Consider the following 25456-nt stretch of genomic DNA (forward strand, 5'->3'; position numbering starts at 1 on the left):
AATATTTAGTCTGAAAGATCATTTCAGTGTTTGGTTGTTATGGGCCTCTGAGGGGAAATTATGACAATAAAAAAAGCAAAAACAAAAACAGAATATCCAAGAGAGGGGCACCTGGGTGGCTCAGTGGGTTAAAGCCTCTGCCTTTGGCTCAGGTCATGATCCCAGGGTCCTGGGATCGGCCCCACATCCGGGCTCTCTGCTCAGCAGGAAGCTTGCTTCCCCTCCTCTCTGCCTGCCTCTCTGCCTACTTGTGATCTCTGTCAAATAAATAAATAAAATATTAAAAAAAAAAAATCCAAGAGAACTGTAATGGAACAAACTGCTTTTCTCCATCTTTTACAACCCCACTTAACAGAATGTAAGGGGGGGGCAGTGAGTATGTCTGCAGGTATGCTTTTTTTTTTTTAAGATTTTCTTTTATTTATGTATTTGACAGGGAGAGAGAAAGAGAGAAAGCAAGCACAACAAGGAGGAGCGGCAGGCAGAGGGAAAGGGAGAAGCAGACTCCCTGTTGATCAGAGAGCCCGTCTTGGGGCTCGATCGGAGGACTTTGCGATCACGACCTAAGCCAAAGGTAGATGCTTAATGGACTCAGCCACCCAGGCGCCCTTGCATGTGTGTTCTGTCTTCGTATCTGAATAGAATCTAAAACAAAACATCCCAAAAAACTTATTCATCCATTGCATTTTAAGATTTTATTTATTTACTTATTTGAGAGAGAGCATGCACATGTGAAGGTGAGGAGGAACGGAGGGGGAAAGAATCCTTAAAGCAGACTTCACGCTGAGCACAGAGCCCCACGTGGGGCTTAAACTTACAATACTGAGACCATGACCTGAGCTGAAACCAGAAGTCAGAGGCTTAACCAACTGAGCCACCTAGGCACCCCCATCCTAGCATTTTATTTTATTTTTTAAAAGATTTTACTTATTTGAAAAAAAAAAAAAAGATTTTATTTACTTGACAGACAAGGGATCACAAGCAGGAAGAGAGGCAGGCAGAGAGAGAGGGGAAAGCAGGCTCCTGCTGAGCAGAGAGCGCAATCTGAGCCACCCAGGTGCCCCCCATCTTTGCATTTTAAACTTGGGATAAAACATTTTCAAATGTTTGACTTCACTTCTTGAATAAATGGATTTTCCTCCTTTCTCCCCATAAAACAGCAATGATGTGAATTTAAAAGAAAACCTCAAATTTTACCTTTCATTTTACCAATAGTATTAAGCAACTCATTAAAATTTTCTTTTTTAGACTGGGAGAGAGGCAGAGGGAGACAGAATCTTAATTAAGCAGGTTCCACACCCAGCACAGAGCCCAGTGCAGGCCTTGATCTCACCACCCTGAGATCATCACCAGAGCCAAAATCAAGAGCTGGACGCTTAATTGACTAAGTCACGCAGATGCCGCTCCTCATTAAAACTTTCTTAAAAGGGATGCCTGGGTGGCTCAGTCCCTTAGTCCTCTACCTTTGGGTCAGGTCATGATCCCAGAGTTCTGGGATGTAGTTCCCCGTCTGGCTCCTTGTTTGGCAGGGGGCCTGCTTCTCCCTCTGCCTGCCGCTCCCCTTTGTTGTGCTCACTGGCTTGCTCTCTCTCTCACTCTCTGACAAATAAATAAATAAAATCTTAAAAAAAAAACAACTTTCTAAATAGAGAACAGATAATGATAATTACCTTCTTAACTTTATGGAAATTTTTTTTTTTTTAAGATTTTATTTATTTACCTGACAGACAGAGATCACAAGCAGGCAGAGAGGCAGGCAGAGAGGGGGAAGCAGGCTCCCTGCTGAGCAGAAAGCCCGATGCGGGGCTCGATCCCAGGACCGTGAGATCACGACCTGAGCCGAAGGCAGCGGCCTAACCCACTGAGCCACCCAGGCGCCCCTATAGAAATATTTTTGATATAGTTAATAGTCTAAAAAATCATCATATGCTCACAGCTTTTATGGGAGAAAAGGGAAAAGTAAAAACATTATCATCTCATTTCCTTAAAAGATTTCATTTCACAAAGTAAAAGCCCAAGGACCTTGTGTCCTGGACATAATTTGTTGGCTGGTATTAAAAAATGAAATGAAAGAAAGCATACGTGAAGTGAAAGACAAGTTTACTTTTAGAAGCTTCATCTAAAATGGAAATAAATAGGGGTACCTGGGTGGTTCAGTAGGTTAAGAATCCAACTCTTGGTTTTGACACAGGTTCTGGGATCAGTCCAGCCTCAGGCTCTGCAACCAGGGGAGTCTGCTTCTCTCTCTCTTTCTGCCCCCACCCTTCTTTTGGCCCTCCCCATGCACTCTCCTCTCTTTCTAAAATAAATAAATCTATCTATAAAATAAATAAAGTGGAAACAAATAATAGAATAAGTTCTAAGAATTTTTTGCAGCAGAAATAATAAAACATTTCATTTTTAAAAAACTAGCAAAAATCATACTGAAGAGCACTGTAGGAAACAAACAACAAAAGAGAAAAGAGCCAGGAAGATAATACTAGAATTTCACAATTTTCTTTTACCTGTTTTCATGAATCCTGGATGTTCAGCAATGTTTGAACTATTTAATAGCTTCACAGCTTTCCGATAATTGCCTCTTAAGTACTCAAAATTGCTTTTAAGAAACAGAGAGGGCGCAGACTGTAAAGAAAATATAAGTTGCTTATATTTTGTTTTCAGATGTCTATTGTGAGATAATCATACTGCTGTATTGGCATGTATTCAAGAGCATAAATGAATCATTTAAGTCGTGCTCACAAAAAATTGTAGCTTCACAATTTTTCATTGCTTTCACGTTCTAAAAAATTAAACCTATCAGAGAGCACCTTATCAACTGAATTAAGGGTCTGCCTAAAAAAATACATACAGTATATATGGATAAGAATACAGTCTGCAGATCATCAACAGACTGCCTTCATCTATTATACTACTAACTGGAAGCCAATTTAATTAGGTCCTTCAGTTCAATGAAGGTTTAGAAAGATGGGAGGTCTCCCTTATTTTTTAGGGTAGATGCACATTCATCAGAACCCAAAGGGATACAAATAATCCAATGCCTTTCCAGATAGAAAAAAAGAAGTATCATTCTATGGATGGAAGAATTACCTAACAGAATGCCTTATTTTCGAGAGCTCATCTTGCTTGTGACAAATTTCACATTTTGGATGGCAGACCACGTTTCACTTCCCCTAAGAATCCTCCCAGTGGAAGATCATCTGTATCATACCTATTTATTTACTTTTTAATTTTTTAATTAACATATAATGTATCATTAGCCCCAGGGGTACAGGTCTGTGAATCACCAGGTTTACACACTTCATAGCACATACCTTCCCCAATGTCCATAACCCCACCACCCTCTCCCTACACCCTCCCCCCAGCAACCCTCAGTTTGTTTTGTGAGATTAAGAGTCTCTTATGGTTTGTCTCCCTCCCAATCCCATCTTGTTTCATTTATTCTTTTCCTACCCCCCAAACCCTCACATTGCCTCTCAACTTCCTCATATCAGGGAGATCATATAAGTGTCTTTCTCTGATTGACTTATTTCGCTAAGCACAATATCCGCTAGTTCCATCCATGTCGTCGCAAATGGCAAGATTTCATTTCTTTTGATGGCTGTGTATCATACCTATTTAGAATGCAAAAGCATGCATAGATCTACAGACTGAACATTCATCTAGGAGGACATCAGGGATCCTGATTTCATCATTTATTCACTTTAGCTTAGCTATAGGCTTTTTTTCTAAGTCCTTGTTCATGCTTTGCTCTGCCTCCAGGTTGAGGAAACAAGGGCTTCCAAAGCTTATTCCAGGTAGCAGTACTTCCTCCTGATTTAGGTGTTACTACTACCCTGCATTACAATTATTTATGTTCCTGTTTCTCTCTTCCCTGTGGCTACGGCTTCTGTTAAGGCAAGGATCATGTCTTTTATCTCAAAAAGATTTGATAAATGGTTAGCTGGCTAATTAGGTTTTTCCCTCTTAGCCTCAAGTCTACCCTCCTCAGACTTTGGCTACAATTTGTTCTCCTCAAAAATCACTTGAGTACTGACCCAGTGACTAATGTGGACCCTGCCTAGGATTTCTAGGGTCACTTTTCCTGAACCATTTCTACTACAAACTATTGTTTGTAGTACAAACTACTACAATACTACAAAACCAAACTATTTCTCTTTATGACTTCATACTTAAAATATTAACAGTTTTCCCAAAAGCATCAAGAATGTTCATAATTCTTTCTCCTCCACCATCTTAAAAATTATGTTATCAGTGGAGGAGTGGGGTGGAGGGAGTGGAAGGAAGGAGTAATTTTATCTCAAATACTCTAGCAGCATTAGTCAAACTGAAGGTACTATCAAGCCAAAGATCATTTGGAAGTGGCAGGTTTGGGATACAGCTGAACTGTATGTACATCTTTAATAAATATTTTGGTATAAACTAAAAAAACCCGGAAGTGTCCAACAGTAAATGTTTACGTGAATTGTGATAAGCCATTTCCAGAATACTAGATAGCTATTTAAGATGGTGGTTTTGAGGGCTACGCACCAAGATAAATGCTTGCTATAATTTTAAGTGAGAAAAGTATTAAATTATAGCCACAGTATGATCACCACTTTACATCCCAATGTCAAGCTCTATATCTAGTGGTATATATATATATATACAGTATAATAGACTAAAATAAATTATTTAAGACTGACAAATACCTACTATCCAAACAAGAAAGTTTTAGGACATAAAAGTTACAAATTGGAAAAAAAAAGAAAAGAAAAATTAAGAGGAAACTTACATTTCCAGCTGTGTTCATGACTGACTTGATTTCCCTTTTGCATGCTTTCAGGGACTTCATTTGGATATAAGCTCTTACTTTATACTGTCAAAGGAAAATGCTAGTATGTGAGAACTGTGATGGATTTACACACGCTGGAAGTTTTACTTTCTAATTAAATGAAAGTTCAAACCAACCTGTTTACAACAGTTACTTTCAAAAGCAAGTTTTAAATTATCTTAAATAACCTATTTTTCACTATACTCTTAGAATACATTCTAAAACACAAAAACAAAAAACATGGTAGAATAAAATTTATACTTAAATTCCAAGCAAAAACACTAAAATTTTCAAAAATATTTATATTTTAATTCCATATAATTAACGTACAGTATTAGTTTCAGTGCACAATATAGTGATTCAGCAATTCTCTACTTCCTACCATTTTATATCCATACCTGACTAATTAAGAATTAATTTTAGTAGTCTACAAACTGGTTTTATCATCCAATACATTCCTTGGCCATTTCACTCAATCTTTCCTTAAGTAATTAAAAGAAAAGATGTTGTATTATCATTTTAAGCAAATACAATTAGAAGGATAAATATGCTTTTAAATTATAATACTTCAAAGCCAAACAAACATACATGCCTTGAATTATTTACTGCTTTCAATGATCTATCATATTCTTCATCATTCTTAATTATTAGTAAATATACGTGATGCATAACCTCTCTTAGAATTTATGCTACCTGATGTATCTTTGATTTTGCAGCTTCTATTAGGGCTCCACTTTCAGCTTTATGATTCGATCCGTCTTTGTTGGTGTTATTACTAGTCTGTAGGGTGGTTAAACAAAGTTAATCAAAATTAATTAAAAATTTTTTACCATAATTTAAATCAGTGATTTATAAGTGAGCTGATCTGAATCACCTAAAACATTTTAAAACTACAGAATCCCAGGTCTTACACCCAGAGATTCAGATGTAATAATCTGGAGCGGGTAACAGGAAAAAAAAATTTATTTAAAGATTTTATTACTTGACAGAGACAGTGAGAGAAGGAACATGGGCCGGCAGACTCCCCACTGAGCAGGGAGCCCTTACACGGGGCTGGATCCCAGGAAGCCGGGTCTTGGTCAGGACCCAGGTGAGGACCCAAACCAAAGGCAGACACTTAACGTCGCACGCCCCCTTCCCTTTTTTTAAAGAAAACTCTACTTTTGAGAAACTCTCATTGAAGATAATGATATACCAGGTTTAAAAAGCATGGATATTACTCAGGCAAACTCAAGATTATCTTTCTGAACCCAAAACAGATGTCATTTCCTTCTTTATTTTTTAACTTCCTTTTTTTTTTCCTTTTAAGATTTTATTTATTTATGTGTCAGAGAGAGAGAGAGAGAGAGAGAGAGAGAGGGCACAAGCAGGGGCACCTTCAGGCAGAGGGAAAGGGAGAGGCAGGCTTCCCATTGAGCAGAGAGCCAGATGCAGGGCTGTATCCCAGGACCCTGGGATCATGACCTGAGCAGAAGGCAGACGCTTAACCGACTGAGCAATCCAGCAGCCCTTTTCTAAACTTTTGATGTTTACATTTAAAAAAAATGTAAATTGGGTGCCTGGGTGGCTCAGTGGGTTAAGCCTCTGCATTCGGCTCAGGTCATGATCTCAGGGTCCTGGGATCGAGTCCCGCATCGGGCTCTCTGCTCAGCAGGGAGCCTGCTTCCTCCTCCTCTCTCTCTCTGCCTGCCTCTCTGCCTACTTGTGATCTCTCTGTCAAATAAATAAATAAAATCTTTAAAAAAAAATTCTTAAAACAAAAAGAAAAACAAAATGTAATGATCAATGTCTACATTTTTTACAAAAGATTTTATTTATTTGGGGGGGGTACCAGGGAGAGGAAGGAGAGGGAGAAGCAGACTCTCCACTGATGTGGGGCTCAGTCCCAGGACCCTGCGATCATGTCCTGAGCCAAAGGCAGACACTTAACCAACTGAGCCACCCAGGTGCCCCCATGTCATATAAGCTTTTTCTTATATAAACACTGCCAACATCATACACTAGATTCCCAGTAATACCCCAAATCCTTCACAATGTGACCAATATTTGAGTTGCCAATCTCATCTCCTGATCTCCTATACCTACATTTTTCAGGTATACTATGCATTTCAGATTACCAGAAATTCCTCCAAGTACCACTCTCACACCTTCTGTGATGTTTTCTCTGCCATGACAGTTATTCTGCTCCATCCTTCTGCTTCTGACTAGTTGAATTATATTATATTACATCTTTCAAGGCCCAAATCAGACATCCAAACTTCTCCAAGATAATTATTTATTTATCTGAGGAGGGAGGGCAGAAGGAGAGGCAGTGAGAATCTCAAGCCAACTCCACACTGAGCACAAAGCCCTACATGGGGCTTGATCTCATGAACCTGAGATCATGACATGAGCTAATATCAAGAGTTAAACACTCAACCAACTGAGCCACCCAGGCACCCTTAAAACTTCTCCAAAATCATACCTACCCGCCTTCCTCCCAGTGCCTGGAGAAATGCTGCCCCATCTTTCTCCTCTCACACAAAGTGTGAACTACAAGGTTTTTATTTTTGTCACTTTAGTATCTAGCAAAGGACACAAGCATCTGCTGAACAGAATTATATTTTTATCAACTCATTCATAAGTACTGAATATAAAAACAAAGTATTTTACCACACTGTGTTTAGGAATAATGCTAAGATGATTTAACTCAGTTCTTTTCTATCCACATCTGTTAAATTGTAAAAAGTAATGCTAATGTTTATTTTTAAACTTAGAGAACTTACACAGGTAGAAAGAAAGGTACTATTAACAATCTGTTTTCTACAAATAATCCTTTTTTTAAAAAGATTTTACTTATTTGAAAGAGAGAGTGGGAGAGCACAAGCAGGGGGAGCAGCAGGAGAGGGAGAGGGGCACCTGGGTGGCTCAGTGGGTTAAAGCCTCTGCCTTTGGCTCAGGTCATGATCTCAGGGTCCTGGGATCGAGCCCCTCATTGGGCTCTCTGCTCAGCAGGGAGCCTGCTTCCCTCTCTCTCTGCCTGCCTCTCTGCCTACTTGTGATCCCTCTCTCTGTCCCCAATAAATAAATAAAATCTTTTTTTTTTTTAAATAAATAAAATCTTAAAAAAAAAAAAAAAAAAGAGAGAGAGGGAGGAGCAGACCCTGAGCAGGGAGCCTGATCGGGGACCCAATCCCAGGATCATGACCTCAGCTGAAGGCAGACGCCCAACCATCTGAGCCACCCAGGAGCCCTACAAATACTCCTTTTCTAACAAAAGGGCAGGAACAGAAAGAGGGAATGACCATCCCTTGACAGCTAGAGGACAAGCAAAACAAAAAACAAAAGGGGCACCTTATGGTGCCCACCTCTGTTGGCTTAGTGGAGCATGTGACTCTTGATCTCAGGGTTGTGGATTTAAGTCCCATACTGGTGTAGAGATTACTTAAAAATAAAATCTTGAGGCACCTCGGTGGCTCAGTCAGTTAAGTGCCTGCTTTTGGCTCAGGTCATGATCTTGGAGCCCTGGGACCAAAGCCCACACTGGGCTCCCAGCTTGGTGGGAAACCTGCTTCTCCCTCTCCCTCTGGCCCTCCCCACTGCTTGCATGTGCACACTCTCAAATAAAATCTTCAAAAAAAAAAAAAAATTAAAAATACAAGTAAAATCTAAAAATAAAAAACCAATGAGAACTAAGAGTATTCTTAATGTACACCAAATCCCTTATTCCAGAATACATCATAAATATGCACTTTCTAAAGAACTTAAATGATGAAATTTTCTCTAGTGAAAGCTGCCCTGTCTATCCAAATTATGGATTTCTATTGTCTTAATTCTACTCTTTACATCCAGTAAATTGAACATTTCACCCGTGAAAAGATGCAAACACACTCCCTTAGTAAGTGGAGAAATTAAGACCACTATGAGATACTACTTTACATCCATTAGGATGGTTACAATGGTTTTTTAAATTTTATTTATTTACTTATTTGACAGACGGAGATCACAAGTAGGCAGAGAAGCAGGCAGAGAAAGGAGGAAGCAAGCTCCCCGCTGAGCAGACAGCCGGATGTGGGGCTCGATCCCAGGACCCTGGAATCATGACCTGAGCCAAAGGCAGAGGCTTTAACCCACTGAGCCACCCAGGTGCCCCAAGTCTTCTGATTTTTTATTTACTACAAAAATTTTTAGGGGCACCTGGGTGGCTCAGTTGTTAAGTGTCTGCCTTCGGCTCAGGTCATGATCCAGAATCCTAGGATCGAGCCCCAAATCAGGCTCCCCGCTTAGTGGGAAGCCTGCTTCTCCCTTTCCCACTGCCTCCCCACCCCCCTGGCTTGTATTCCCTCTCTTGATCACTAATAAATAAAAAAATAAAATCTTAAAAAAATATATTTTTTTTAAATTGCAGTATAATTGACGTAAACACTATCAGGTATACAACATAATGATATTTGTATATATTGTGAAATAAATAAGTCTAGTTGAAACATCTATCACTATACTATACACAATTACAAAAGGTTTTTATTCTTGTACTGAGGACTCTGAAGACCAATTCGCTTGGCCATTTTCGAGTATGTAATACTACAGTATCATTAAGAATAGTGGTCATTCTGTATTGAATTACATTTCAATAAAGCTGTTAAAATATTTAATAACCCAAAAATATTAACCATAAATTTTAATCTGATCACCTCAGAACTCTTACCTCATTCTTCCCATTTTTGTTGTTGCTGCCTTGTGAAATCATTTTTTCTAGGACAGCAAGAAGATGCAAAGCTTTCTCAGCTTGATAGGTTAATATATATAGGTCTACAAGCAAAAAACACACTGCTTGGGCAAATTTTTCTTCTGGGGGGAAAAAACAGGAAAAGAAAAGTTATAATCCAAAGTGAAGCAAACATTTCAGACCACTCCTCCTCAGAAAGTTCTAAAGAGCAAAGACACTTAAGTCTTTATTTAAATGAATGTTCATCACCTAGAGCCGTGCATGGAACAACTTACAATACCAACAATGCTATTCTATTCCGCATCTCAAGGCCTCTCGTTGCAGTGACAGATACTCCTTTGACAAAAAGTATCTACCAAACACAAACGCATGAAATGAGGAGTATTACTTTAGGTAGAAGGAAACCCTAATTCCAGTACCCACTTAGCTACTTACTAGGTATGTGACCTCTACATATCACTGAACTAATTTTTAGACCTCAGCTAGCAGACCTGTAAAATGGGGAGAATACTTCACCTGCCTGAAGGCAGGGGGGGGTGAGCCAGATGATCTTCTGAGGTCCTTCCAACTCTGAGGAGGATTTCAAAGGAGGAAAAGCCCAAAAAGAGAGGAAGGGTAACCAGTTATGTCACACTATTTTCCTTTCCTTTCAGAAGAAAAAATAAAAAATAAGGTTTAAAAAAGAATGCTAAAATCAAGAACAGAAAATTTCCAAAGCCCTTAAAAGCTTCCTAACAAGTCCTCCTGATTCCATTCTTGCTCTTACACAGCAAACAGAGTGGATTCCATTTAAAACTAAAATCAAGGTGGTCAATGCACAAAGGGCCAAGGGCTTCCCATCACTCTTAATACACTAAGTCCTTACCTAGGCCACAGGACTCTACCTGTTCTGCCCCTTGCTACTTCCGACTTCATTTGCTTCTGTTCTCCCCACCTAGCTCTAGTCACAATGGACTTCTGCTGTTCCCCTCTCACCAAACTTAAGGTCATCGCAGGTTCTTTGCATAAACTATCACCTCTGGCCGGAATGCTTACCCCCTCAAGAGCCATGTGGCTCACCTCTTCTCTTCACTCAGGTCTCTTTTCAAATACTGCCTTATCCCAGGCCTTCCCTGATTGACTTATCTAAAAATAATGTTCCCAATCCATCTCCAATCTTCTTACCCAATTTTAGCTTTTCTTCATGGCATTCAGCTACCTCACTATTTATATTTATTGTGTTGCTCTCCCATTAGAATATAACCTTAATGAGGGTCAAGACTTTATTTCATTCACTGCATTATCTTTACATCACAGAACAATTTTGGTCCATAGTACATGCTCAATAAATACATGTTGTAGAAGAACCAAGGAGTGATATTTTTATACTTTTTTAAAAAAGATTTATTTATTTTAGAGAGTGAGAGAGAGCTCCCACACGAGCTGGGAGAGGGGCAGAGGGAGAGGAAGAGAGAGAATCCACAAGCAGACTCACCGATAAGCATGGAGTCTGATGCGAGGCTAAATCCCAGGACCCTGAGATCATGATCTGAGCTGAAACCAAGAGTTGGACGCTCAATCAACTGAGCTACCCAGGCATCTATCTCCCTAGTAACGTTTTTAAATATAACAATAATGGAGGGTGCCTGGCTGGCTCAGTTGGAAGAGCATGCAACTCCTGATCTTAGGGTTTTAAGTTTGAACCTCATATTGGGTATAGATATTACTTAAAAATAAAATCTTTAAAAATAACAATAAAATAGGGGCACCTGGGTGGTTCAGTGGGTTGAGCCTCTGCCTTCGGCTCAGGTCATGATCTCAGGGTCCTGGGACCGAGCCCCGCATCGGGCTCTCTGCTCGGCGGGGAGCCTGCTTCGTCCCGCCCCCCTGCCTGCCTCTCTGCCTACTTGTGATCTCTGTCTGTCAAATAAATAAATAAATAAAATCTTAAAAAAAAAAAAACCAATAAAATAAAAAAGAGCAATAATAATTTTCAAGGAATAAAAATGGATCTGAATTCTACCTAGTTGGTTGTTATATTCCATACTCAGCCACAGTATAGATCAACAGAATTTTATGAACTGTTCCAGAATTTCTAAAAACCAGCTTTATAGGGGCACCTGGCTGGGTGGGTCAGTTGGCAAAGCATGTTACTTTTGATCTTGGGGTCATAAGTTCAAGCCCCACTTAGGTGTAGAGATTACTTAACAAAAAACAGAAGACCTCCCTCTCAGCTTTATAGAAAAACATAGAAGTATAATGCTGATTTCCAGTTTTATAGGGAAAGGTCACAATCTACACCATCTTCACCACTGGTGTTTCCCTACCCAATCTGTCCAGCCACCATGGCCTCAGTACAGAAGAGGAGCACCGTGAAAATGCCTCCCTAGATTCACAGTAAGCACTGTTCAAAGGCTGACAGCAAATAGGGATCTTCTAACTCTTCCCAAAGTCCCACAGAGAAGCCATCACACTCTACTTCTTGTCCTGTGGGGGACCACATCAGCACTCAGGTGTTTATAATAATCAGGAACTGGCATTAGTGTTTTGAATTTAAAAGAAAGTAACATGGAGAAAAAGACAAAAATCACAACTGAATTCTGCCTGCCTGTGGACTGGAAACAAACAGGCCTCTCTAACAACCATTTCCTGAACCTGGCTTTGCTGCTTTATTTGCTCCCTCTTTGTTCCTTTGCCCTCACCTTTCTTACTTTACTTACTCAAGGCTAGTAACCGTAAAATAAGTAACTTAAGATACCAAGAAAACTAACATAGTCTGTACTATATATTCTATGATTACCCACAAAAATGTCAGTAAGGCAATGAACAAAATATTTCACTGTCCCTTAACATCCCTGAACATGCCTTAATATACTGCTCAAGTAAGAATGGACTGGGTACACTAAGTGGTATTTAAAGAGCAGAGAAAAAACAAAAATCATGAAGTCTTTCCAATCAGAAACATAATTTCTAAGTTGTTTTTTTTTTTTAAGATTTTATTTATTTATTTGACAGACAGAGATCACAAGTAGGCAGAGAGAGAGGGTGAAGCAGGCTCCCTGATGAGCAGAGAGCCTGAAGTGGGGCTCGATTCTAGGACCCTGAGATCATGACCTGAGCCAAAGGCAGAGGCTTAACCCACTGAGCCACCCAGGCACTAAGTTTTTTTTTTTTTTTTTAAGATTTTATTTATTTGACAGAGAGAGAGAGAGAGAGAGATCAGAAGTAGGCAGAGGCAGATGGGGGGTGGTGAGGGAGCAGGCTCCCTGCTGAGCAGAGAGCCAGATGCGGGACTCCCTCCCAAGACCCTGAGATCATGACCTGAGCTGAAGGCAGAGGCTTAACCCACTGAGCCACCCAGGAGCCCTCCCCCTAAGTTATTTTTAAAAACTGAAAGGTGAGTAGGGGCGCCTGGGTGGCTCAGTGGGTTAAGCCTCTGCCTTCAGCTCAGGTCATGATCCTGGGGTCCTGGGATCAGACTGCCCATCAGGCTCCCTGCTTGGTGGGGAACCTGCTTCTCCCTCTGCCTCTGATGCTCCCCCTGCTCCTGTTCTCTCTCTTGCTCACTCTCTCTCTCAAATGAGTGGATGAGATCTTTTAAAAAAAAAAAAAATTGAGAGATGGGGAGGAAATGCTAAAAGAAAACCTGGGTTCATCTAAAAGTGATGTCATTTTTTATCTTTTCTAGCTATCAAGAAAACCTGACACAGCTTTTTTTCTTTCTTTAAATACTAACAGGTAATTCCCTGATTTTGGTTAACTAGGTAAAAGGACCAGAGGCCACTGCAAGTATGAGAAGACAGGGAATTCTTTTTTTTAGAGCGGAAGAGGGGCAGAGGGAGAGAGAGAATCCCAGGCAGGCTCCATGCCCAGTGCACAGCCCGATGTGGGACTTGATATCACAACCCTGAGATCAAGACCTGAGCTGAGATCAAGGGTCAGACACTTAACCGACTGAGCCACCCAAGACCCCCAAAGATAGGAAAATTTTTGACAGAACATACCAAAAGGTTCTATGAACTGGTAAAGTTTTTCACCAACTGCTATCGCTTCTGTGTACTGCCGCAGATGATAAAGAATGACTGCCTGATTATAATACAACATGCTGTTCTCCACATCATCTAATCCATCCATTTCTTCAACAGCCGAGTGGACCTATGAAACAAAATCAACAAAGAATATGTTCTCACACAGTAAGAAAATAAAGAGCAAAAGTGAAAGGATCTATATGAACAAACGGAAACACAGGCCATTTCTTACTCTGAATTTTTCCATCTTTTCTACAGGACCTCTAGATTTTAATTATTCTCACATATTCAAAATTATTTTATTCATAATAAAATTCCATTAAGTAAAACATTTTCGTGGACTTTATGTAGTACCTAGCACAAAACAAGGCAAGTCTCTTCCTTGCTACTGTGACAGTATCATCAATGTTTTAACTGCCAGCATGGCTTCCAAATTAGTCTCCCACTTTTTAGTCTCTCTGGGAGTGGGCAAAACTCAAAGACCTTTCCTGTACGCACTATGTTATGCGCTATGTATATATAACCTTGATTTCATTTTGTAAAAACTAAAGTAAAATTTAAACATTAATAGACAAGAGCTAACTACTTAACTACGTGCCAGGCCCGCTGTGTTAAACCTTTCATAAAGAATACCTCATTTAATCCACACTATACCTTGAGGACAGAGAAATTATTATCATTTCCATTTTATAAATAAGGAGACCAGCACAAAAAGCTTAATTATCTTGCCTAAGCTTTATAGCTAGGAAGTATATTTTCTGATATTCCTCTTATTTTCAGGTTTTGTTCCTATAACTAAAAAAAAAAAAAAAGTTTGAATAAACAACAAAAATAGGCTTTTAATGGCTTTGCTAAAACACTAACATTTACATCTGGTACCAGAAAAAAAAAAAATCACACCATTTTGCATTTTAAAGCTAATGACTATCTGCATGCTCCCCCAAGCTGAAGCAATAGGCTTGCAAATTGTTTTTTTTTAAAGATTTTATTTATTTATTTGACACAGAGAGAGATCACAAGTAGGCAAGAGAGGCAGGGAGAGAGAAAAGAGGAAGCAGGTTCCCTGCCAAGCAGAGAGCCCGATGCAGGGCTCGATACCAGGACCCTGAGATCATGACCTGAGCCGAAAGCAGAGGCTCAACCCACTGAGCCACCCAGGTGCCCCTAGGCTTGCAAATTTTAATTAAGTTTTGCAAACACTTTGTAATTTCATTTAACACACAAAACTGGAAATCTGTATTAAAACCAATTTTTCTCTGCCACTGGTAAGATTGGAATAAATTATTGTTTTAAGGTTTATTTATTTGAGAGAGACAGAGTGCACGTAGAGGAGGGAGAGAGGAACAGCGGAAGAGTCCCAAGAAGACTCTGCACTGAGCTTGGAGCCCTAAATGGGACTTGATCTCACGATCCTGAAACCACAACCTGAGCCAAAACCGAGTCAGACTCCCAAACAACTGTGGCACCCAGGTGCCCCTAAAGATTGGAACAAATTATTGAGCAATGTTAAGTAATTAATTGTAAGACTGACACTTCCCTATATCAAGCAGTGAGAGTATGATATACATGATGAACTTAACTTTGGTTTGGCTGATGGCAAGGAACCGGAAGGTTCATGATACAGAGTAATTTGTAATCAGACACCTGTGACTTCAGTCATCCATATGATGAGCTTAAATGTTAACAACTGGTCCTCTCTGACCACAAGCACTTGCATCTCCATTAGTTTGCAGATTCTGTATAACCTTCGCTTACCAAGTCACAGTCTTGAAGTGACTAAAAATAGTCTCTTTAGAGAAAACTCAATTTCCAAAGAAAAACAATACTTGCTGGTGGTAATATAATGGAGAGAGAATGAACTAAGAAAAGGTTAATTCTTAGCCAGAAAAGAGGGGTCTGGACAAATTAAGGAATTCTGGATTAAAAAATTGTTGAACGTTCAGCTACATGAAACAGCCAAAGTAGGCAAATGAATAGACAAAGCAGATTACTAGTTGCTGGGCACTGGGAGTTTGCTGTCAAACAGCAGGGACTGCTATGGGTTTGTTTTTAAGACTTGTTTTTTGTAAGTAGGGACACCTCGGTGGCTCAGTCGGCTGGGCTTCTGCCTTCAGCTTGGGTAGTGATCCTGAGGTCCTGAAGTCCCACACTGGACTCCTTGCACAGTGGGTAGCCTGCTTCTTCCTCTGCCTGCTACTCCCTGTTTCTGTGTGCACGCAAGTACTCTCTCTCTCTCTCTCTCTAGCAAATGAATGAATAAAAAAAAATAAAAATAAATTCTTTCTTCTTAAAAAACAAAACAAAAAAGAAAAGCACAAATGGTTGAACATATGACATAAATAACAGCAACATTTTCTAGGACTTACCAAAAGCATCTAGTAATTGCTCCAGCCAGAACAAAAACTACTTGTTAAATGAGATAAAACATCAATAAAAGTGGAATAGGTTGTAAAGGTATGTAACTAGGCCGAGGACATAAGACTCTGAACAAAAGTGTGATTTAGAGAAAAGTAGGAGACACAGGTACAAATACTTCTAGGTTTTAAGAGAGTTGGAGGGCATGGGGGTGGGGATTACTGAACCAGCCTTATCAAAAATAAAAGCAAAAAGGAAAAAAAAAGAACTAAGGCTGGTGAAAGGATTTCAAAACTGTTTTCTTGGCTTAATAAGAAGTCTGCAGTAGTCTCTTACCCTAAAAAGGGTTTTAAGGATGAACTTGTGCTCCAAGAGCAAATAAATATTCCCTGGAATAAACAGTCTATGGGGTCATAGGGTATGTGTACTAGATATCCACAAACATCATCTTTCCTTTGATTCTGGAACTCCAGATAAAGTCACAGTTACTAAGCTAGAGAAATACAGAAATGTGATGTCATATAAATGTGTGAAGAATGGGGTAGCTATGAAAACAGGCTCGAAAGTCAGATGGTCTGGGGGTGCCTAGAAGGCTTAGTCTATAGAACATGTAACTCTTGATTTTTGGGGTCGTAAGTTCAAACTCGCATGTAAAATTTACCTTAAAAAAAAAAAAAAATCAGGTGCACCTGGGTGGCTCAGTGGGTTGGGCCTCTGCCTTCGGCTCGGGTCGTGATCTCAGGGTCCTGGGATCGAGCCCCGTATCGGGCCCTCTGCTCAGCAGGGAGCCTGCTCCCCAAACCCTGTCTGCCTCTCTGCCTACTTGTGATCTCCCTCTCTGTCAAAATAAATTAAAAAAAAAAAAAAAAATCTTAAAAAAAAAAAAAAAAATCAGGGGCGCCTGGGTGGCTCAGTGGGTTAAAGCCTCTGCCTTCGGCTCAGGTCATGATCCCAGGGTCCTGGGATCGAGCCCCGCATTGGGCTCTCTGCTCAGCAGGGAACCTGCTTCCCCCCCTCTCTCTGTCTGCCTCTCTGCCTACTTGTGATCTCTATCTGATAAATAAATAAAATCTTTAAAAAAAACTATATTCATTAAATAAAAAAAAAATATATCAGAGGTCTGATTCAAATCTTGCTCCTCCCCTCTCTGGCTATATAAATTAAAATTATCAGGCTCCCTAAATCCCAGTTATACAACTGAGATAAAAGTACCTATCTTAAGGGCTGAATGTGAGGATTATTTGAGATAAAACATAAAAAGCACTTAACAAGGAATTTGGAATCATATAAGTGTTTAATACACGTTGGCTATTATTCTCATTTTCTTTTCTTGAAAAAGAAAGAAATTATATTTTAAAGTAATCTCTACACCCAAGGGGGGGGCTTGAACTCATGACCCTGAGATCAAGAATTGCATGCTCTATGGATGGAACCAGAGGGTATTATGCTAAGTGAAATAAGTCAATCAGAGAAAGACAATTATCATATGATCTCACTGATATGTGGAATTTGAGAAACAAGGCAGAGGATCATAGGGGAAGAGAGGAAAAAAATGAAACAAGATGAAACCAGAAAGGGAGACAAACCATAAGAGACTCTTAATCTCAGGAATCAAACTGAGGGTTGCTGGAGGGGAGGTGTGGTAGGAGGATGAGGTGGCTGGGTGATAGACACTGCTATAGTGAGTGCTGTGAATTGTGTAAGACTAGTGAGTCACAGACCTGTACCCCTGAAACATATACATTATATGTTCATAATAATAAAAAAAGATTTGCATGCTCTACCAACTGAGCCAGGCAGGCACCCTTATTACTCTCATTTTCATTGAAGAATTGTAATAGGGTTGAAAAATTACTCCTGTAAAGAATTAGGAAGAGCACGAACAGGTTACTTATTTCAAACAATACCAAGTTTGGGTGATACTGCAGGGTAGCTTTACTCCTATAAAAAAAATTATAAAGGTCCTGAAGGGGTCTATATCACATATTAGGGTGATACTCTACCATACAGTGGTACTCATGAACAAGGACAAAGGCTCAAAGAGGTCCTAAGTGCTTCTACAGCATGAAGCAATAATTAGAAGCACAGGCCCTTGAGTCAAACAGGACTGGGTTGATGGAGCTCTCTTCATTTAAGAGATTTGTGTCTTTGGACAAATTATATAAGCTATCTGTACCTCAGCTTTCCCATCTGTAAAATGAGAAAAATTATAGTAGCTGTTTCATAGGACTACTGGGAAGAGTAAGTGACATGTTGCATATAAGGTTCTTGGCAGGGCCTTGTTCCATAATAAGCAATAAATGCCTGCTATCTGATCCTATCATCATCATCAGCCGTCTTGACTATCAAAGCTCTAACTCTGTGATCTGAGAAATGTTGCTGCTATGACCAATGACTAATACAAGCCCCAAACCATATATAAGTCAGAATATCTTCTATTTAATCAATTAATCATGTCCTGATCCAACGTGCTAAAACAATCTTAACATTATTATAAATAATCTGATCTTTGCAGTTATAAAAAAGATAATCTCAGTAGCTAAGCTTTTCATATATTTCCACTTTAATTTTTTCTCAAAACTCCAAAACTCATTCAAATTTGGTATATTAGTCTATTCTGTTCAATTTAAAAATACAACAGAAAATAAAATTATACAACATATCTTTCATTTCCTGGAATAATTTTATATAAATAAAACTGATGCAAGTGTTTTAGATACATTAGAAATTATGCTATCAGTATCAGACATGTCCTATTAATTTTCCTCAAGTATTTCTACTGGACAATTGAGAGACTACCACAGTACTTTTACAGCTAAATTTATTTGTGTATCACCTGATTCTTCAGCTGGTTAAGCGTTTGTCTCAAACTATCTGTTGTCGTTTGGTTATTTTTAAAAAACTCAGCCACTGCTGTATTCAAAATTATTTTATAATCATCTTTGTTTACTTCTTGTAGGCAAGCAAGGTGTTGCAGACAGGCATCGTAATTTCCAGCCTAAAACAAACAAACACAAAAACAGACAAAATTACATATCAGCTTTAAAACTATACAATCATTTCCAAATATATTTCACTCTTCATTGTAAAACTCTTTAAAGGGGTGCCTGGGTGGCTCAGTCAGTTAAGCGTCTGCCTTCGGCTCAGGTCATGATTCCAGGGTCCTGGGATCAAGCCCCATGTTGGGCTCCCTGCTCAGCGGGGAGCCCGCTTCTCCTTCTGCCTGCCATTCCCCCTGCTTGTGCTCTCTCTGACAAATAAATAAAGTCTTAAAAAAAAAAAAAAGTTAAAAAAAAGACAAACTTTAAAAGACCTACAACAACAACAACAAAAAAAAAAAAGAAAGAAAGAAAGAAAAAGACCTACAACTCCCCTAAGTATACTAACTAAAGTCACTAGGTGAAGCAATATTCATATATTAAGAAACTGGGGAAGAAAAAAAGAAACTGCATATGTCGGGGCGCCTGGGTGGCTCAGTCGCTGAACATCTGCCTTTAGCTCAGGTCATGATCCCAGGATCCTGGGATCAAGCCCCGCACTGGGCTCCCTGCTTGGTGGGGAGCCTGCTTCTTCTTCTCCCACTCCCTCTGCTTATGTTCCTTTTCTCTCTCTCTGTCAAATAAGTAAATAAAATCCTTTAAAAAAAAAAAAAAAAAGAGAGAAGGAAACTGGGATATGTCAATTATATCTCAATAAAGCTGGAAAAAGGGGCGCCTGGGTGGCTCAGCGGGTTAAGCTTCTGCCTTCGGCTCAGGTCATGATCTCAGGGTCCTGGGATTGAGCCCCGCATCGGGCTCTCTGCTCAGCAGGGAGCCTGCTCACCGCCCCCGCCCCCGCCTCCTGCTCTGCCTACTTGTGATCTCTCTCTCTCTGTCAAATAAATAAATCTTAAAAATAAAATAAAGCTGGAAAAAAATTGCAGACATTTCCTAAGGCTCAAACTCAAACACCAATACTTGTATAAGACACATACATAGACACATAGGTATACCATACACCTCTATATATGCATAAAACAACATGACATACACAAATATATATATATATATTATATTTATTTATATATAGGTGTATACTGCTAGTAGGACATAATAGCTGAGGCTAGCCAAGAAAGGTAATATGATTAATTATTCTAATTTTTAATTTCCAGTAAATATACTTTGAATACCCAAGTATCAAATTCTTCTTACATGTATATAACTTGAAAATTAAATAAGGTTTACTTTCATATAGTTTAATGTCAGAAAAGTTAAAGTTTTGACAAGAAAACTTTGGAGTTCCATTTTAAAGCATATTCGAGAAAAAGAATTGAACAAAGCAGTGACTTAAAAAGAATGACCCACATATTTACAAATCTAAGTTTTAAAGACTTAAAAAGGACTATGAGAGTTAAACATGTTTATGAAAACACAAAAACTTGGTAATGCCTCCAATTACTCCCATTCCTTTTATCATATTTAAACTCTAATTTTTTAAATATTAAAACTAAACCTACTCCCTAAATTTAATTCTTGAATTACTACAGAACAAAAATTTTAAATTTAAAAAATTCACTGTGAAAAGATTCATATTCGACAGACCCTAAAACTACCGCCGACAGAAAGAAACCACTGCTTACTGTGAAAGCTTGGAAAGCACTGGTGGACAACTCCTTCTCTTGATCAGTGATCCCAGAGGACTGACTTGTCCCTTCATGTTTCTCTGCTCCCTGATCTGCAAGCACAAAAGTTTCACAGTTGTTTAGAAATAACGTTATACAGTGAACGTGCCCTAGCTTTCTTTTGTCTTCTTCCTAATGAGGTTGCTACAGTTAGGACTTTCTCAACTACAATGGCATATTAGTATTATAGGTGAGTTAGAAGCCACTCCTCCAAAAACTTAAAGAAATGTTTTCTTTAGCCATGGTCAAGCACAATGAAAACCCACCATTGCTTATGTAAAGATTACAGCTCCGTCCATCAGGACACTTGGGCTGAGAATGTTGTGTTCACTTAAGTTAGATCTGCCCCCCAGCAATATATCAAAGTCCTACATATTTCAGAAGCTACACTTCAGAGACAAAAGATTATAAATATATATACAATACCTTCAAAAAGTTTATCATCCAGTTGGAATACAGTAACATTTAACAATTAGAAAATTACTTTGATAAGAACTCATAGTTAATTTCTAGGTCATAGGCTTAGGAATCCAAAAGCCAAGATTAACACATTTAAAAAGCTTCCTTAACATGATTAAGTATCCATATACCTTCTAAGAGTAATGATTACTGCCCCACAAATCAGTACTTCAAAATTAGACATTTTTTATTTGAAAACCAAATTCCAAAATAAACATAAAAATCTCCGCTAAATCAAGTTTCAAACTACTCGAGTTCAATACTTCTAACTGTTTTGACAAATGCTTCAAAACAAGCAAACAAAAAAACCCAGAACTTTTTCTGCAGTGCCTTGGTGGCTCAGTTAAATTGAGTGTCTGACTCTTGGGTTTTGGCTCAGTTCATGAACTCTGGGTGGTGCGATTGAGACCCTCATTGAGCTCTGTCTGACTGGGGAGTCTGTGGGAGATTCTTTCCCTCTCTCTCAAAATAAATACATCTTTTAAAAAAAATTTATTTATTTGTCAGAGAAAGAGCACAAGCAGGGGGAGCAGCAGAGAGAGAAGCAGGCTTCCCACTGGGCAAGGAGCCCAATGTGGGACTCAATCCCAGGACCCTGGGATCATGACCTCAGCGGAAGGCAGACACTCAACCCACTGAGCCACCCAGGTATCCCGAAGAAATACTTTTTCTTTCACGAAAGAAGCAGCATCATTGATCCCAACATTTGTGAGCACAATGCAAAGGATCCCATCTCTTCTTGTTCACAAGAGATCTTTCTGGATTAAGCCTCATCTATATACTGTGGCAGAGATTTTTAGGGAAAGGGGCTGGCAGAAATCTTTCTTTTCCTTGGGATTTGGGGCCTTGATGTCAGATAACTGACAAGAACCTAAACCATAATACCACACTCTGGAGACAGCATCATGCTTATCCAGTTTTCACAAACTTTGAAGTTTCCTCTGTAAAATTACATGTAGTAGCCACAAAACATAGTTTCCATTCAATACTAAGAAACATACCTGAGCTCTTAATTACTCTTTAAAGGAAAGGAGACAATAAAGTCATAAAAATTAGTAAGAATAAATACTTCCAGGTAACCACATCTACAGAGCTAATAAAAATGCAGCATCTAGGGGCGCCTGGGTGGCTCAGTGGGTTAAGCCTCTGCCTTCAGCTCGGGTTGTGATCTCAGGGTCCTGGGACTGGGCCCCGCATCAGGCGGGGAGCCTGTTTCCCCCTCTCTGTCTGTCTTTCTGCCTACTTGTGATCTCTGTCAAATAAATAAAATCTTTAAAAAAAACCACACAAAATACTCCTCATTCTTGAAAAAAAAAATGCAGCATCTAGTGTATCAAGGGACTGTAAAAAAAGTTAAATCCTTTAAATCTTTCAGCCTTTTTCACATTTATTCAATGCCATAATAATAATAATAAAGATTATGGGAACGGGAATTGCAGGGAAGGGAAGAAAGATAGCACCTTGAGAAGCTATAGCCAGCTATAATGCCATGGATTATTTTAACTTCATTTAATCTTAAATTACTCATGATATTCCTGCTTTTCCCTGAGGTACTAAACTCAAATTAAAAGTTGTACTTAGGGCGCCTGGGTGGCTCAGTGGGTTAAGCCGCTGCCTTCGGCTCGGGTCATGATCTCAGGGTCCTGGGATCGAGTCCCGCATCGGGCTCTCTGCTTGGCGGGGAGCCTGCTTCCCTCCCTCTCTCTGCCTGCCTCTCTGCCTACTTGTGATCTCTCTCTGTCAAATAAATAAATAAAATCTTTAAAAAAAAAAAAATAAAAGTTGTACTTAGTCAAGTTCAGTCTTTAGAAACTGTCCTCTACAATTTACAAATATTTCCCACTTAGAAAACTCTCTTTGGGACGCCTGGGTGGCTCAGTGGGTTAAGCATTTGCCTTCAGCTCAGGTTGTAATCCCAGGACCCTGGATTGAGTCCCACATCTGGGTCCTTGCTCAGTGGGGAGCCGGGAGTCTGCTTCTTCCTCTGCCGGGCTCTGCCTGCTGCTCCCCCTGCTTGTGCTCTTTCTGAAGGAAGGAAGGAAACTTTCTTCTGATTTTAAAAAAAACACCAATCAACTTTTCTAATAATTTTTTTGGATCTTTTTATTCTCCAACCCCCTCACCCAACGTTTAATTTTGAAAATTTTCATACCTTTTTTTTTTTTTTTTTTAAGATTTTATCTATTTATTAGAGAGAGAAAGCAACCACAGGTGGGTTTTGGGGCAGAGGGAGAAGTAGACTCCCCAGTGAGCAGGGAGCCTGATGTGGGAGTTCAATCCCGGCACCCTGGAAAAATGACCTGAGCTAAAGGCAGACGCTTAACTGACTGAGCCACCCAGGTGCCCCAGGTGTAGACATTACTTAAAGCATAAAATCTTTAAAAAAAAAAAATAAATAAAATAAGTAAAGACACTGTTAAATAGTTTTTTCTTTAGAAAGTCAATGAGTTACTGTTAACCTGTTTTCACAATACATCTGTTTAGCAAAACGTTTACGTATACAATAACAGTAAGGATCAATTACTTTATTTATTTACTATTATTATTTTTTAATATTTTATTTTGGGGACACCTGCTGACTCAGTTGGTAGAGCATGTGACTATTGATGTGGGGGTTGTGAATTCCAACCCCATGCTGGGTGTAGAGATTACTTAAAAATAAAATCCGTAGGGGCGCCTGGGTGGCTCAGTGGGTTAAAGCCTCTGCCTTCAGCTCAGGTCATGATCCCAGGGTTCTGGGATTGAGCCCTGCATTGGGTTCTCTGCTCAGCAGGGAGCCTGCTTCCCACCCCCAACCCCCACCCTGCCTGCCTCTCTGCCTACTTGTGATCTATGTCTGTCAAATAAATAAAATCTTCAAAAAAAAAGGAGTTTAAGTTTCTACTTTCCATCATTATCCTTCAGGAACTGTAAAAGCCTCCTACAATCTTCCAAGCAAAGAGAGATGCCAACTTTAATATAATAAACAAGCTAGACTCCAAGGCTGACAAGAGACTCTGAAATTGTCATTTCTACAGATATTTTGGAGAAATCAGTGCAAGAGGTAACCTTTCCCAAGGCTACCAATCATTATTTTATCTGCACTTTTACTTCAAGATAAAACTTTAAAACAAAAATACTCCAATGGGTTTACTATTTTTATTTTCCTTGTTATCTTTCTGCACCTTTCAAGTTTTCCGTATGGAATGGGTGTTACTTTCGTAATCAGTTTTTAAAACATTATTTGTAACTTCAGAGTTCTTACCAGAAAGAGTCTGCACGTAATTCCATAATGTGTCTTTATTTGTCCAAAAGTAGTCTCCATTGCCAATTGTAAGAGTGTATGGCCGTTCATCCATAAGCTTGACTTTCCTTCTACTCTGGCCTAATGAACATGGCTGACCTTCCACGCGCACAGAGCTCTTAGGAGCAAAAATCTTGACACCCTTTAAGCCAATAGGCTTCATTTTGAACCAAACAATTGCCTTTAGGTTTAAAGTAAGTAGAAAAGAAATACACTGCTTTTCAAAAACTGAAAGAAGTCAGTTAACTGAAAGCACAGACACATTCTAATACAGAATGTTAACAATTCAAATCTGATTGGAGGAGGGGTTTCCACACAAGCTACACATTTTAAAATACAGCTCCAATGATGTTCAAGAAAAGACATTTTTTTCCCCATAGGAATAAGGAATGTTAAAAACTAAGGAAACCTACTAATATGGTCACAAAGTAGTGTTGATGCCTTTGTGAAGGCAAGTTTTAAAAAAGAAGAACGCCATTTCAAAGAAAAATCATTCAGGTCGAAGTCACCATATAAATAAAGTTCACATAGCTCACGTTGTTTTCTATCACTTGGACAAGTGTCTCTGACTTATCGAAACCCTACACATATAACAGTTGATTATTACATAATCAGAGAAATCTGTGACGAGCAATGCCTCAGACTTGAGCACCCTGTGCAGCACAACAGAAATAAAGGAAGAAAATAATCAAGAATTAACAATAACATGCTTTGTGGAAGATAGGCAAACCAGACCTCTACCATGCTGAGTATTTTTTTCTTATGATTTTATTTTTAAGTAAATCTCTACACCCATTGTGAGGCTCATACAGCCCCAAGATCAAGAGCACACTCCACTGACTGGCAGCCAGTGCCCCTGCGGGGGGGTATTTTAATTTTCATATTGGAGAGTAGTTTTTATGTAAAGAAAAGAGATTTACTCTGGTTTTCAAATATTAATACCTGATTTATTAAGGCTCTACATTCAGAAAGCCTAGATTTCCCTTAAGCTTTTATATTCAACTTAGACTTTTTTTTTTTTTTTTTTTTGACAGATCACAAGTAGGCAGAGAGGCAGGCAGAGAGAGACAGGAGGAGGAGGCAGGCTCCCTGATGAGCAGAGAGCCCGATGCGGGACTCGATCCCAGGACCCTGAGATCATGACCTGAGCCGAAGGCAGAGGCTTTAACCACTA

At 39.3% G+C, this 25456-nt stretch overlaps 1 protein-coding gene across 4 annotated transcripts in view; it reads right to left on the minus strand.

Moving 5' to 3' along the window:
* LOC111159114 (CCR4-NOT transcription complex subunit 10) overlaps positions 1-25456 on the minus strand; it is a 71310-nt gene that overhangs the window by 39193 nt on the left and 6661 nt on the right. For 2 of the 4 annotated variants that reach the window (XM_022521520.1, XM_022521519.1), the window contains exons 1-8: positions 24244-24487; positions 20499-20593; positions 18717-18878; positions 13502-13652; positions 9498-9640; positions 5504-5590; positions 4772-4855; positions 2505-2622 (exon numbers count right to left, since the gene is read on the minus strand). In XM_022521520.1, the coding sequence (XP_022377228.1) occupies positions 2505-2622; positions 4772-4855; positions 5504-5590; positions 9498-9640; positions 13502-13652; positions 18717-18878; positions 20499-20593; positions 24244-24445 (1042 nt within the window). In that variant the 5' untranslated portion in view covers positions 24446-24487. Of the gene's footprint in view, positions 1-2504; positions 2623-4771; positions 4856-5503; positions 5591-9497; positions 9641-13501; positions 13653-18716; positions 18879-20498; positions 20594-24243; positions 24488-25456 lie in introns of those variants that run through there. The other 2 variants (XM_022521521.1, XM_022521522.1) reach the window with 2 other exon arrangements.

Source organism: Enhydra lutris, unplaced genomic scaffold (assembly GCF_002288905.1).
Source record: "Enhydra lutris kenyoni isolate GAN:26980312 unplaced genomic scaffold, ASM228890v2 scaffoldscaffold66, whole genome shotgun sequence".
Classification (NCBI taxonomy): Eukaryota; Metazoa; Chordata; class Mammalia; order Carnivora; family Mustelidae; genus Enhydra; species Enhydra lutris.